Source organism: Myxine glutinosa, chromosome 8 (genome assembly GCF_964187855.1).
Source record: "Myxine glutinosa chromosome 8, kmMyxGlut1.1, whole genome shotgun sequence".
In the NCBI taxonomy this organism is placed as follows: domain Eukaryota; kingdom Metazoa; phylum Chordata; class Myxini; order Myxiniformes; family Myxinidae; genus Myxine; species Myxine glutinosa.
The window spans coordinates 113614496-113629699 of NC_136268.1; the positions used below are offsets into that span (position 1 = coordinate 113614496).

The 15204-nt window shown below is 46.5% G+C and overlaps 2 protein-coding genes across 5 annotated transcripts in view; both read right to left on the reverse strand.

Annotated features, from left to right (window-relative positions):
- Positions 1-636: 636 nt before the first annotated feature.
- Positions 637-1391, reverse strand: LOC144893321 (protein FAM200C-like). Its single transcript, XM_078783699.1, has one exon. The coding sequence runs from the start codon at positions 1374-1376 to the stop codon at positions 696-698; it is 681 nt and encodes a 226-aa protein (XP_078639825.1). The 5' UTR covers positions 1377-1391; the 3' UTR covers positions 637-695.
- A 1755-nt stretch (positions 1392-3146) lies between these two features.
- SETDB2 (SET domain bifurcated histone lysine methyltransferase 2) overlaps positions 3147-15204 on the reverse strand; it is a 130907-nt gene continuing 118849 nt past the window's right edge. For all 4 annotated transcript variants that reach the window (XM_078783696.1, XM_078783695.1, XM_078783697.1 and 1 more), the window contains 8 exons: positions 12525-12867; positions 12202-12315; positions 11799-11968; positions 10228-10297; positions 8663-8712; positions 7483-7553; positions 6994-7082; positions 3147-4618 (listed from right to left, as the gene is read on the reverse strand). In XM_078783696.1, the coding sequence (XP_078639822.1) occupies positions 4483-4618; positions 6994-7082; positions 7483-7553; positions 8663-8712; positions 10228-10297; positions 11799-11968; positions 12202-12315; positions 12525-12867 (1043 nt within the window). In that variant the 3' untranslated portion in view covers positions 3147-4482. The remainder of the gene's footprint in view (positions 4619-6993; positions 7083-7482; positions 7554-8662; positions 8713-10227; positions 10298-11798; positions 11969-12201; positions 12316-12524; positions 12868-15204) is intronic.

Here is a 15204-nt window from a genome sequence, read left to right on the forward strand (position 1 = left end):
CTGGGAATCTGTTATCACAGGCCCAAATACCGTTAGTGTGAAGGGTGGGCCTGGTGACTCGCTGCGAGATTACGAACGTCTGGCTCCATCTCAGTGAGGTAGAGATGCAGATCGTCCCTCTCGGTAATGTCAAGGCGGTTTCGATACTTGGTCAGCAGCACCATCACGGCGCTGAACCCTCTTTCAACGAGGTATGATGTGGGGAACGCCATCAGCAGCAGTTCTGCCTCTGTCCACATTGCGGGGTATTCGCCCCGTTCCAGAATCCAGAATATGCCGTATTCATGCTGCGAGAATCTTGCCTTCGCCTCATCATTGTGGAGGTTGATAATTTCGTCCTGTAATTCGCGCTTCACATCTTGAATGTCACATTTGAATGGGTTGATCACCCATGCTGGCACCGACAGTTCTATCATGTCTCTGAAACGCTGCTCCATATCTCCACGAATCTTCTCAAGGTGATTGCAATAAACGAGCAGCTCTTCATCAGAAACAGCAGTTTCCTTTGCCAACTGGGGAAAGTGGTACATATCTCTGCAGCCGAGGGTTTCCCTGTGCCGATCACTTTCTTTGCTTTCATCAGCGTCATATGGTCACCCTGGAGTTGTTTGTTGACATCATTCAGTGCACTGAATATGTCCGTGAGGTAAGCCACATCATGCTCAATCGCATTCACTTTCTCTGATAGCTCCGCTTCAATTTCCGACAAACTCGACCACTGTTGAGAAGAGGGCATGGAAACGGGTCAAACAAGCGCCTTTGGACAACCATCGAACTTCGGTATGCAACAGGAGCCGCTCGAATGCCTTATCATTCTCCTGGCAAAGCTGACGAAACAGCCGATCATGCAGAGATGACACCTTGATTTTATTCACTGCTTTGATTACTGTTTGGAGTGATGTATGAAGTCTGGTGCTGAGAGCTTTTGCTACAAGATGCTGGCGGTACACGACACAGTGAATGGCGAACGCGGACAGTACCTGGTTCTTCAGAAGTGCAATAAAACCACGCTGGCGGCCAACCATCGCTGGTGCCCCGTCCGTCGCGCAAGCGAGAATGTTCTCCATCGGTATGTTCTTATCAGTAAAGTACTTCTCCAACGTTTGGAAGATGGAAGAACCCTTCGTATCGGTCTGGAGAGAGCGGGCAAACATTTCTTCCACCATTTCCTGATCACGGATGAAGCAAACGTAGCAGAGTAACAGAGCTTCACTGTCACGCAAAGTGGACTCATCCAGCTGGATGGTGAAGTGTGTGCTTCTCAGCTCACTACACAGCTTATCTTCTACATCTGATGACATTTCATCAATCCACCTGGCCATGGAATCATTGCTGAGCGCAATCAATGAGAGAACTGGATTCGGATACTGGCCCATAACGGTTTTTATCACTTCCCCAACAGCTGGTTTGATCAACTGTTCGCCAATTGAATACGGTTTTCCAGATCTGGTGATGAGCAATGACAGCTTATACGACGCTTCCAGTCCTTTATCCACGAGCTTTTGGCTGGCTTTGAACATCGCCGTTACCGTGGATCGCTTCTCAAATTTCTCTTTCAGCGATTGGAAATAGCTGACCTCTGCGCGAGCCTTATCACTGTGCTTTTTACTCAGGTGCTCGCTCAGTCGAGATGGTTTCATTGCTTCATTGAACAGCGTGATACCACACAACAAACACATTGGTAACTGTTTGTTCGTCGGAGATGGAATGAATCCATATTTGATGTATTCAACGGAATACTGACGACACTTTTTCTTTGAGGCCGACCGGACGTGAAGCTTTTTTGAATAACGAAATCAACACGCCAAAATGTCGAAAGACTAACAGCAGCGCTAACACTGACTGTTCATACCTTGCCCAATGTCTGTGCTGGCAAGGCCAGGCTGTAAAGTTGAACCAGGCACGTTGAATAGTCCAGCATGAATAGAGTGTATTTTATCCTGCATAAAAAGATTCTTGCAAGCCGATTGATTGAAATGGCGCCACGTGACAACAATTAGTGTTGTACTATTGGCCGCATTGGCGGCCAATAGTATTTCGCTGGTGTCATACACTATCATGTTTGTTGCGTGAGCATGTATGGACAAGAAAATACCTACACGACATCAGCGAATATGTGATCATAAAAACCATGCGAAGGGGGAAAGAATGTGGTCGTTGATTGGATGGCCAATTTGCCGAATGGCGCCGGGTAACCTGTTCAGACTGCAGGAAGCCCAATGAGCACTCCAAATCGCCGCTGCTCCTCTAAATCGCCAGTGCCCCCCAAATCATTGCCAGCGCCCCCCAAATCATTGCCAGCGCCCCCCTACCACCCATGGACTCTCGAGCGCCCCCCTGAAAGTTCCCAGCGCCCACTGGGGGGCGGTAGGGACCACTTTGAGAACCTATACTCTAGTACCTTCATGCAAGGTGGTGACCACATCTACCAAGTTTGGTGAATTTCTGCCCAACCGTTTAGTTGTGAAGAAGATTATAGTCACGTGAAGCAAGCAGCCAGATTAGTCACGATACGCTCATTGCACAATTACTGGGAAAAACATCCCCACGTGTCATATTTGAGCATGCCAATAGCTTCCAGGGAGGCTCGGACCATCAGGCAACAGACCGTGCCTCTCAGAGGAACCTTTGTGAAGAAGGAGAGAGATTATAATATCCCCCCTTTTTTTCAAAACATGGGAATAGCCAAGGCACTTTTAACCCTATATCAAGGCACTTTTGATAAAAAATACCCCCGGTACGGGATTAATTTGGCATTTTAGTACGGGAATGCAACCACGTACTGACGATCTATTTATAGGTATAGTCGATGACGTGTGGTAACGTCATACGTACACTATTTTTCACGGGTTGCGGCACTGGACGTCATCCGTACTCAAAGGGTTAAGGAGAGCCAGATTATAGCCATTATCCCTAAGCACAACCTTAAATGGGGGGAAAAAAAATTATAAAAATAAAAATCATGCAAAAAAAAACAAACTCAAGCTGCATTCTTATTCATTGCATCATGACTTCCATTCCTTCACAAATCGCTGGAAATTGGGGTCATGTGACTGACACACACACACACACACACACACACACACACACACACACACACACACACACACACACACACACACCTTCCTGCAAGTTGAAGGACAACGTTTTCCAGGAAAAGTTTATTTATTCCATTCCGATAACAATTCACAAAATAAGAAAACAAACTGTTAGTTTACCTATATAAAATAAAAGAAGAGCTATGTTCAGCTTTGTGCGAACGAGTAACAAATCGTCACACCATGTAACACGAACAAGTAAGCTTTCCTAAACAAACACTGCTTGACGCAATTGTTCCAGCACTCATCAGCTTGTCAATACAAGGATCTTGTGATGTAGCTCAAACACCAGCAGTGCCATCGATACACTCATTGCAGAATTACTGGGAAAAACAGCCCCATGTGTCATAGTTGAGCACGCCAAGAGCTTCCAGGGAGGCTCGGACCATCAGGCAACAGACCGTGCCTCACTTTGTGAAGAATGGCCTCATGCGACATCACGAGAAAGGGGTTAGTATTGGTGGAATAAAAAAAATAAACCAATGGGTTATCATCTTTTGCGGAAGGCAATCTTTCAAAATAGGCATTCGAATGGACTTCACAATGGGGTTGGGACTTGGCTGTGGATAAGTTGAGGATAGTTCCTATTTTTGCCAGCTCACCACAGTAAAACTGCGATCTTGTTCCTGTACTCTTGTGCACTAATTTGTCTGAGCAGGGTCTGGTGAAGCAATAAACAGTTGAGCTACATCCCACGAGAGATGTCCAGGTTAATAACTAAAGCAGGCAAGACAATGCAGATTTTTTTAAAGGCATTCCAAAACCTGTAATGTGAAACAAAGTTGGAATTGCAGCGATGAATCAAATGCATTTGTAAGAGATCTTGCGAAAACTTCACATTTCACAAATGAAAAAAATTATTCAGAGCAATCGAACAAATGATTTGCTGTCATAAAATCCTGGTTTGGGATGAATTATTATCGGTAGAACGAATCAAATTCATGGAAGAGACTTGTCTGTTACTGATACTACAATAGCCAGTGGTTGCCAGCAACACATCTGATGTGCCACAAGGGTGAGCGCAATATGCTTTGGGAAGAACTTAAACGAAGCATCATCTGAGGACAGTCACAAAGGTAATCGATAAACGGGAACAGATTGAAATATGTCGGAGGGAAAACAAATTCCAACCCATTGCATCAAATACCTGTGAAACGAGTTTAAAATGCACCGATGGTAAATTTCTGTCCAATTTAACTGCCCGCGGGGAAATAAATAATAACGATCAAACAGATGAGTGAAAAGTGTGAATTCTTTCACAACAGATTATCATTAAAAAAAATAAAAATAAAAAGGTATAATTGCAAGCGAGGAGGTGTCGAGCTTGTTGGTGTTGACGATGTTTTCCTCCTCAAAAGCAGTAATTGCGAAACGTGAAAAGTCTTCAATGTACTAAACCATTCCCCAGCACCCAATGACAGCACTTGCGTGAAGCACAGAGGCAAGGGATCTTGTGTGATTTGCTGCTTCCTTCTTGGTAGTCATAATCCCACGTAAGTTCCGTGCCGGCAGAGATATCCCTGTTGAGATTGACATGAATGGTGTAATCTATATATATAAAACTGTGTGTGTGTGTGTGTGTGTGTGTGTGTGTGTGTGTGTGTGTGTGTGTGTGTAATGTTACCGATAGACTCCTAAACGGAGAGGCTTACGTGCTTGATATTTGACATAGACATGGCCATTGAGCCTGGGACGAACATGGCCGAACTCAAAATATTTGACGATCCATATTTTTTATTCATATTTACCTCAGCGCATTTCAGCGAAGTACCCGCTAATCTCAGCCGGTTCCAGAGCAGCTTGCTGATTCGCTCAGAGCGATCACGTGATGTTCCATTCCCGCCGCCAGACTGATTCGCTCAGAGCGATCACGTGATGTTCCATCCCGTCACACGTTTTTTCACCTTTTATGCGATCGTGTTTTGTCTCGATTTTGTGCGATATTAATTACATGTCTTTGAAACAGCTGTGAAACGTCTTTCCACAACCCTTCCGTAACCGATTGGACAGTTTATTGCCGCACAAAACGAGATCCGCGAAGCGAGTTGGTCGAGTTGTGCTGACCAAGATGGCGACACGGCGGCTTCACTTTTCACGGAGTATGAGCGTTCTATATATTTTCAATTCAGTGCGCCCGTGATTTGTGGCATAGACATGACCATTGGGCCTTCACGGTGTAATTTGTGCGAGGCTTTTGGCCGAGTGAGCTCGAGTCGAGAGGGCGAATGTACAGGTTGGGAATGTATGGGTCTCTCTTCCCCCGCCCGGCAATGCCGGTACTGGAGGACGTCACAGGATCGGTGAGTCTCCAAAATCCGCTTCGTGCTGTTGCGAATATGCAGGACTATGTCCGATTGTTGTGCTGCTCTCCGACCATGAGAAGTGCAACGTCATTGTTGACTGGCCATCCCCTTCCATCCCCCTTCCCCCTCCGTCCCCCCCTTCCCTTCCCCCTCCGTCCCCCCCTTGCCTTCCCCCTCCACCCTACCCCTCCCCCTCCCCCTCCCTTTCCCCCCTCCCCCTCCCTTTCCCCCCTCCCCCTCCCTTTCCCCCCTCCCTTTCCCCCCTCCCCCTCCCTTTCCCCCCTCCCCTTCCCTTTCCCCCCTCCCCCTCCCTTTCCCCCCTTTCCCCCCTCCCCCTCCCTTTCCCCCTCCCCCTCCCCCCTCCCCCCTCCCCCCTCCCCTCCCCCACCCTTTCCCCCTCCCCCTCCCTTTCCCCCTCCCCCTCCCCCCTCCCCTCCCCCACCCTTCTCCCCTCCCCCACCCTTCTCCCCTCCCCCCCCTCTTCTCCCCTCCCCCCCTCTTCTCCCCTCCCCCCCCCGTTCCCCTCCCCCACCCTTCTCCCCTCCCCCACCCTTCTCCCCTCCCCCCCCCTCTTCTCCCCTCCCCCCCCCTCTTCTCCCCTCCCCCCCCGTTCCCCTCCCCTCCCCTGCCCAGCAATGCCGGGTACTTCTGCCGGGTCCCACCCTCCCCCCTCCCCCCTCCCTCCCCCCACCTCCCTCCCCCCACCCTCCCCCCTCCCCCCTTCCCCCTCCCTCCCCCCTTCCTCCTCCCCCCCTCCCCCCTCCCCCCTTCCCCCTCCCTCCCCCCTTCCTCCTCCCCCCCTCCCCCCTTCCTCCTCCCCCCCCCCCTCCCCCCTTCCTCCTCCCCCCCCCTCCCCCCTTCCTCCTCCCCCCCCCTCCCCCCCCTCCCTCCTCTCCCCCCCCCCCTCCCCCCTCCCTCCCCCCCCCTCCCCCCTCCCTCCCCCCTTCCTCCCCCCCCCTCCCCCCCTCCCTCCTCTCCCCCCTCCCCCCTCTCCCTCCCCCCTCCCTCCTCCCCTCCCTCCTCTCCCCCCTCCTCCTCCCCATCCTCCCCTCTCCCCCTCCCACTCTTCTCCCCTCCCCCCCCCCCCCGTTCCCCTCCCACTCTTCTCCCCTCCCCCCCGTTCCCCTCCCCTCCCCCGCCCGGCAATGCCGGGTACTTCTGCTCGTCAAATATATATTTTAAATGGGTGCTTCTTCTTTCTGCAGCACAAGGCAAGCACAAGGCATACAGTGAGTGCCCTCTGTTGGTTAGGGCAGGAATTTGGAATTTGTTCATGATGCCCCCAGCGAAAGTTCACCATGGGATTTGTAACGTCCACCAATGAACGCCAGCCCAGTTTAACGTCCATCCGAGGGACGGCACACATTGATGACCACACCAGGATGGCAGTGCATATCTGAGTAACTGGGGCAGGATTCAAACATAGTAACTCCAGACTATCCTGTCAGCCCCATGCTTCTTGCCGACAATAGTCATTGGATAACCATAACTTTAAAAAAGAGCAGGAGGAAAATTGCCGTTTTACCAATACGAGCGACAACACCGCTAGCTTTTGAAAGACACAATGCTCAAAATCAACATGAAAAAAGCACCTTAATGTGAAGAATGCCAACCAAGGCAACTTGATGTCATGGGTGTCCACAAACACCGATTGTAAAAACAAGTTGGGATCACAGCTGTGCTGTAAAAACAATGCAATACACACATTAATGGTTTCACTCAAAACGAGCAGACCTCCATGAAGTCAGGCTTGAATCTGCACATCCAACCAACCTTACACACAGGACGCATGTTAAATCGCAGACCATTGTGGAGTGCATTTCAGGAGAGGAGAGGGGAGGAGTGCGAGGGAGGTGAGGAGGGAGCAAGAGGGGAAGAAGCCAGCAGGGAGTGAGAGGAAGAAGCCAGCAGCAGGGAGTGAGAGGAAGAAGCCAGGAGGGAGTGAGAGGAAGAAGCCAGCAGGGAGTGAGAGGAAGAAGCCAGCAGGGAGTGAGGAAGAAGCCAGCAGGGAGTGAGAGGAAGAAGTCAGCATTAAGAAAAGAAAAAAAAATGAACCAAACAAAGTGCAATGCAGTACATACATTTAGAAACCTGGATACATTTCCCTCCTTTTCGGAAGAAATACAGCAAACGATCAAATCCTCAGCAGGTTCTGGAGAATGAAGAGGACAGAGCTCATGAACTCTGGCGGGCAATCTGCACCATTAATTCAGCCCGAAGCCAGTCAAGGACTGTTGGCACGATGAGCAGCATATCCATGCAGCGTTATTGGAAAAATGCAAAATTTGGAAAAAAAAATTCCCACTCGAGCAGGGAAAATGGCCTTAAAATGCATGTTGTTGTTGTTGTTGTTGTTGTTGGCAAAATTTACCGTCACGCTTGAGAAATGGGAAAATGATTGATTACTGACCTCTTGATATGATGCCAACCCTTCCAACATCAAACCAAAGCACGCATATGCATAGATTATTGGAAGCATATATACATTGAAAACAAGACCAAAGTCTATCGTATTATCGTATTATTGGCATAGCCTGGCTTGTTTGATACTTTAGTTGAAGAGAATAGTATGACCTGGGAGGAGATACCAGTTAGAAAATAATTTAAGTATTAAATTATTTTGAACTACGTATTCAAAGTCTCTAAGCTGCTGTCACCATGGAAGTAAAGAGATTGCAATGAGACTGGTTTATTCTATGTTTCAAGTCAACAATGAACCAACCATGCACCGCTTCAATCCAGTAACCTTGCAGTCACGACATACAATTATATTTACTATATTATTATTAACATTATTATTATTATCACTAAGAAACCTGGGTTAATTGTGACCGAAACAGCCTGAAGGTGAGGCATGAAGGCACAAAGCCTAAGGCTTATATCCGTACCGTGTCGCTGGAAGACCCATAACGCCTATACTTTTGATATTTGATGGTCATTTTAACAGTTTGTTTGTGTTTCACACTAAATGAATGTAAAGGTAGAGCATGCACATTGTGATGCATGACAGATTAACAATATGTTCAGCCTGAATGGCATATAAATCAAAATGGCGGTGTGTGTCGTCAACCTTTGTACGCTGTAATGACATCACAGACGTAATCACATTGCCCCTGTCATGTGACCAGATCCTTAGCTCTGATTGGTGTACATTTGTGAGGGACGTACAAATACGGACAAACACTTCAAGATGGCTTTGCCCTACAGAATACGCTATAAAAAGATTTAGTAATGCTCCAAAGAAAACATTTGGATGCTTACTCTCTGGTGATGTGCCATCCTGCACATCCATCCCATCTTCAACATCACATCTGCAGAGAAAACCATGCAAGCACTTATGTTTAGCACAACATATGGATTTTAAAATAATCATTCTGTGGACGAGGAAGAGAAAAACCAACACAATTGAGAAAAATAATGTTTGGAGGGAATATGTAGCAAGCTATCACAGAACAAGAACGGTGTACAAGGGAAACTGATCACAATGCAACAACGTACGAAACACCCAACTCTAGCTACTCAATTGCAGTAAATGGGTCCGAGAATACTGTTAGATGCATGGGGTCTCATTGGCAGTCTCATTGGTTAGGGGGAACATTCATGGCTGGGTCGACACAGTATACTTGACAGCCTCACTTTTCCCCAAAGATGGTACTCCGACCTCCGAAGAATGGCAGGCTGAGCCAACCCACCTGATATTATTTTGGCATGGCTGGAGCTTGCACTTTCAATAATACGGCTTTAAAGGCGATGAGTCATCATAGTAACCGAGCAAGAAATGAAAGTTGGCCAGTTGTTCACCATGAAACAAGCAGCAAAACTAGATGGTATTCATCGAATAGTTACCCTGCGCAGTCAACTTGGTGCAAGTCAACTTTTCTGTTTGTTTTTTTTTTCTTTGATCTAATATGGCTGACAGACCACGTGAGCGATTACATCATAAATTTATACTCTCCAAAATTATTGTTGTGTATAACACGCTAAAGAAATTTCAAACTGATCAAACGAAGTGTTGTCCCTGTTGAATTATGACATCATATTTAAGGCCCCAATGATGTCATTGTTAACACTGATTCCCCATATGTAGTTCTTTACAATGAGCCAGGTTTCCATTTTTTGCATGGGCCGGTTTTGGAGATAGTATAACGTTTTTCCAAGATGGGTCTGCACCACGTCACCTATGACATCATAATTATGAATAAAAAATTATACAGGGGGAGGCACTCCTATGGTAAAAAAATCGTGTCGAGCGGACCAACGGTTGCCAAGAAAATGGATTTTAAAAATGCAGACTACACACTCAACCGAAGGCCTAACCCTGCTTTTCGCTTCGTGAGCACAGGGTAATTACTTGCACTTCCACACAGGATAAGGTCTTCAATTGCCAAGATTATTGAAGGGACATTGTGGAGCCGAGTTTACCACGAAATGTAACACTGAATGCATGTAGAGATTTAAAACGAAAAGGAGTCAAATATATATGTCTTGTAGTCCGAAGAAAATGTGTTTTTGGGGCCCTCAAGAGTGAGGGTACAAGAGGGGACCGGTGCATGGTCCTGTTGTTGCGTTAGGCCTCAAACTCATGGTTTCAAGATTGTAATTTACCAGTGACTAGCCATTTGGGCAAGTCCTTGGTCATCAACAGAACTACTACATATTACACATGCAAAACGAGCAGTGAGTGAATTGTGCAACATTCTCAGAGTTGAAAGGTTAACAAACAGCACCGTTGATCGACTTGCAAATCTCCAAACACTTAAACAGGTAAGTCTTCCAGCTCCAAAAATCTTAAGGGGAACAATGGGATGGATTTGCCAAATACTCACGGGCTGCAGTGCCCATTCGAGGAAAGTTTGCCATCGCCTTTTGATGCACCGTCTGGCAGCATCAACCGACCTGCAATAACGATTCAGAAACAGCAAGCTTACGTTTGCAGAGAGTGCATTTCAATAATACTTGAACACATTTTTAACCGAATAATCTGTTAGCCTTTCTCCCAACATAATGAAAGGTGCTGTTGCCCTTTGAAGCATTGTTGACCACAAAGAAGCTTCATTTCGCAGGAGAGGGTCAAGTTGGAAGCTCACATGATGACAAATCTGAAGCATTGTTGACCACAAAGAAGCTTCATTTCGCAGGAGAGGGTCAAGTTGGAAGCTCACATGATGACAAATCTCATTACTTTACCACTTTGTACCTGTCCAATAAGCCACACATTTGTCATCACATTGACGATCTTTGCTGTTTTTTCTTACATTTCCTGTACACCATTTGCAATTTTCGCTTCTTGAGCTTTGAAGATTTGAAGATTTGAAATTGCATGCAACGTCAAGTGGTCAAACTGGCGTGCATTTTTACTCGTGGAGATGTGGAATCCTATTCAGTGGCAGGTCCAAATAGAGTAGCCAGGCAGAGGAAATAATGTCGGAGCAGGTTTAAAAGCCTGCAAGGAACGACTACTTGACATCTAAAATTTGGGTTGAATGCGCAAATAAATGACTGGAAGCCAAGTCTCAAAATAGGTGCAATACCCCTGGGCACTCACCTGGTAGAATAAAGCAGTATACTGCACTGACTAAAGATATTTTGAACAATACTAAGGTATTTTAATCCAATTTCAATGGTTGCTGGAACACAGGGCAGCATGTATAACCATACTAAAATAATTATGAGACTTGAAACAAAAGCAAACTTCCCCCTACCCCCCCCCCCCCGCCCCACCCCGTACCCCCACAGACCACCTTCAATCCCAATTTTTTTTTTTAATGCCGTGAACAAACGTTGATACATCACAGTGGTGATGAATGGAACATTGTGGTCAAGTTTCATTGAAATTGTATGTAGTTTGAGAATAAAGCAAATAATTATTTTTATGGTGGGGAGTTGGGGGGGAGAGTAACCACTCCACTCCTCCTTTCCCCCAACCCCCCCCCCCCCCACCCCAAACCTTTCGGGCCCGATTTTTTTTCAATGCCCTGAATAAACATTGGTACATCACAGATGATGAGCAGAACGTTGTGGTCAAGTTTTATCAGAATTGTATGTGTAGTTTCAGAGGAAAAGGCAAATTCCCTTTAAGGGGGCAGTGGGGGGGGGGATCCCTTGACCCCCCACCCTTTCCCCCGTAGACTCAGATTTTTTTAAATGCCATGAACAAGCTTGAGTTTCAACATACCAAATACAATTTGTGCCAAGTTTGGTCACAATCCCATCAGCAGTTTCAGATAAGAAGTTGCAAGTATTTAAGGACTGACGACGACGCGCCATCCCATAAGCTACCCAGAACTACGTTCCAGGTGAGCTAAAAACCAAACTCACACTCGAACTCACCATTGACATTATTTTCACCAATGTATTTTCACAACGTAGTGCAGTGCTTTTATTCCAAATATCTGACCTGTGAAACGGCAGACAAATGTCCCTTTCTGGAGGTCTTCCAGACAGCGCACACCCCAGCCCTTGCCTTCGGTCATGAAAACCTGCAACCGTGCTTTTAAGCCATACTGCACGAGGCGGTTTTCACAAGTGCCTTCACGACACTTGCAGCCCACATTGCACTCAACCAAGCTACGGGAGGAGAAAAACGAAACCATGGGTGTCAAACAAAATTTTCATGCCGGCTCAAAAGTTTCAAAAAGTAATTTATTACTTTGACGGAGTCACAACTTTCGCAAATGTAATTGAGCAACAATAACAGAATTTTATGAGGGCATAAAAATCACCCCATCCAATGCAAAAATGCATTTCATCCAAAACAAGGCAAAATTAATAAAAAGCAAACTGGTACTATAACAGCATACCCACTGTCAATGGCGTTTAGAAGCAAGCCATTGCTGTAGCCAGGAAGGGGATGGGACTGCATGGCATCGGACCGATATGCCAAGTCTCGAGCAGTTAGCAAACGACAAGAACATCTGTGCATGGCAGCAATGAGGAATAAAAAGGAAAAGTCAGCAGTGCTGGTGACAAGGTTTGGCTGAGAGTGAGGGTAAATTTTTGTTTCAATCTAATATCTGTTCAAATAACACATTGGGGATGTTGGTAAGACAATGTCTATCCCACTGGAGAACAAATGAATGGGCATGGAATATTTGCCATGGGCAAATGCAAGTGATGCACTCACTCGTTCAGGCAACCATCGACGCAATTGCAGGTTACGGTGAAGTGCGGAAGTGGAAGAGGGCAGCAATGTTCAGAATATGTGAAATTGGAAGGCAAGCTGTTGTCGTGCTCGTTTACACAGCTTACGGCTACAGGCTCTTTTCCACAAGACAAGTCTTTCAAAAAGGCGAGGGGAGAAGGTTTTTCAGCGGACTCGGTGGTCTGCAGCAAGGACACGGGACAGGTGGAGCCAGATTCCTGACCATGTGATCGGGGGCCAGTAGCCATATTGATCTTCATTATCTGCAAAACTTGAAGCGAGCATTTCAGTTTGGACTGTCTTTCAGTCATCATTTGCTGAATGGCTGAAGGAGAGAGAAAAAGCAGAATTCTAGTGTGCAATAAGGGACCACAATAGGGGGAGAGGGGGGTTAAAATGCATGAATTTAAATAGCTCTCCCTTGGTCATCTCTGCAACCGAAGGTACAAAATTCTGCATGCACAATTTTCCTTCATGAAAAGCACGTGGAAAATTACAAAACATTTAGACACAAGAAAAGTACTTCTAAAATATTTATTATCGAATTACCATTATCACCAAATTGGATTTCTCCATGGTGATGCATAAAATCCGGCAGTCGGGCTAAAATATACCTCTTTTTTTTTTTTTTAAGGCCATGCCATCTCAAAATGATGGCTCTTACATACTCAACAAATTTTCACGAATAGCGGCGATGCTCCTCTTAGACAGCAGTGAATTAACCACAGATTTCCAAAACACAAATATACAAGAGTCCTAAAAATGCCGTGGCTATTCACCAGCTTAATCATCATCATAATAAACAAATTTCCTTGGGTTTCACAGGGGTTCAGGGACAGGTGTTCAGTCCTCTGTACACGCAAGTCCATTCACACTACAAGTACAATCAGTGATGGCAGTCAGTCATGGCACAATGGCAAACACCAAGCTCTACGAGACCTTTTGGTGCTTTTGTCCATCGTTTTGGGCTGAATCATAGCTTCTGCACCGTGTGATATTTCCCATCCACTGCTGATGGGATCTGGTAGGTTTTGCTTTGCCCAAAGACCTCAACTCCACACAAGTGTCTGATTGTTCGCTCGTTTAATATTAAGAGCCAAGCTGTCTGATGGAGGTGGAAGCCCTTCATGTCTCTGGTTATTTTGGCAAAACCAGTACTGGACTATATCATGCAGTGCGCCAGCCTTCTGGAGACGGGTATACAGAATGCAAACAAACATCTACCAATCTGCATTTTGAACTTCTTCACAGCTGGTTTCTGTCCAAGTTTTGATAGTCCTTTCTGGTGTTCGGGACTGCTGCTGAAGAGACCAAATGACTTACGAATGAATTACAGCTATTCACAGCTGGTTTCTGTCCAAGTTTTGATGATAGTCCTTTCTGGTGTTCGGGACTGCTGCTGAAGAGGCCAAATGACTTACAAATGCTAGAAAGGGAACCATTACCCTCACATTCCTCTGTGCATGATAAACCAGAAGTGCATCACAAAGTTGAGGATGCAGCTTTCGGAGGAAAGTCAATGTAGCTGGGCTTGTTTGATACTTCAGTTGAAGAGGATAGTTTGACCTGGGTGGAAATACCAGTTAGCAAACAATAATAATAATAATGCATTTATTTCATATAGCGCTTTTCAGGAAGCCCAAAGACGCTTTGACAGAGAGCAAAACATAATGCATAGCAAAACATAAAGACAATTGCAAAAAAGAAGAATCAATAGGGAAATATTCAAAGCACAAAGGAGGGAGAAGGAGAGGAGATAGTCAGGGGTTAGATGCTGCGGGTTAAATGTTGAATGCAGTGTTGAACAGGTGGATCTTGAGTGATGTTTTGAATGTGGTGAGTGAGGAGGAGTCTCTGATGGTGTGAGGTAGTGAGTTCCAGAGGGTGGGAGCAGCGATGGAGAAGGCCCTGTCCCCCCACGATCTGAATTTGGTCCGGATGGGGGGGGGGGGGTCAGGAGGTTGGTACCAGCAGAACGGAGGTTGCGGGTGGGAGTGTGTCTGGAGAGGAGGTCAGCCAGGTAGGATGGGGCCAGGTTATGGAGGGCTTTGTAGGTCAAGAGGAGGATTTTGTACTGGATTCTATGGGAGATGGGGAGCCAGTGAAGCTTGTAAAGGACGGGGGTGATGTGGTCACGGGTCCGGGAATGGGTGAGTAGACGGGCAGCGGAGTTCTGAATGTATTGGAGTTTATTGGTGATTGTTGAGGGTGAACCATAAAGGAGGCTATTGCAGTAGTCCAGACGGGAAGTGATGAAGGCGTGGATGAGGGTTTCTGCAGCCACGGAGGAGAGGGATGGACGGAGACGGGCGATGTTTTTCAGGTGAAAGAAGGCTGTCTTTGTGATCTGTTTAGTGTATTTGTCGAAGGAGAGGGTTTGGTCAAAGATGATGCCAAGATTCCGGATGTGAGGTGAGGTGGATACTGGGATACCGTCGATGTTGAGGGCAAAGTTATGGGTGGATTTTATGAGCGTTTTTGGGCCAATGATGATTATTTCAGATTTATCATAGTTAAGTTTGAGGAAGTTGATTTGAAGCCAGGATTTTATTTCAGTGATGCAGTTTGTCAGGATAGAGTGGGTGGTGGTGGAGATGGACTTGGTGGAGATGAAAAGCTGGATGTCATCGGCGAAGCAGTGGAATTGGAGACCATGACGGCA

Excerpts from the sequence above, each read along its gene's own strand:
- LOC144893321 (XM_078783699.1), bottom strand. The coding sequence starts at position 1,376 with ATGGGCCAGTATCCGAATCCAGTTCTCTCATTGATTGCGCTCAGCAAT.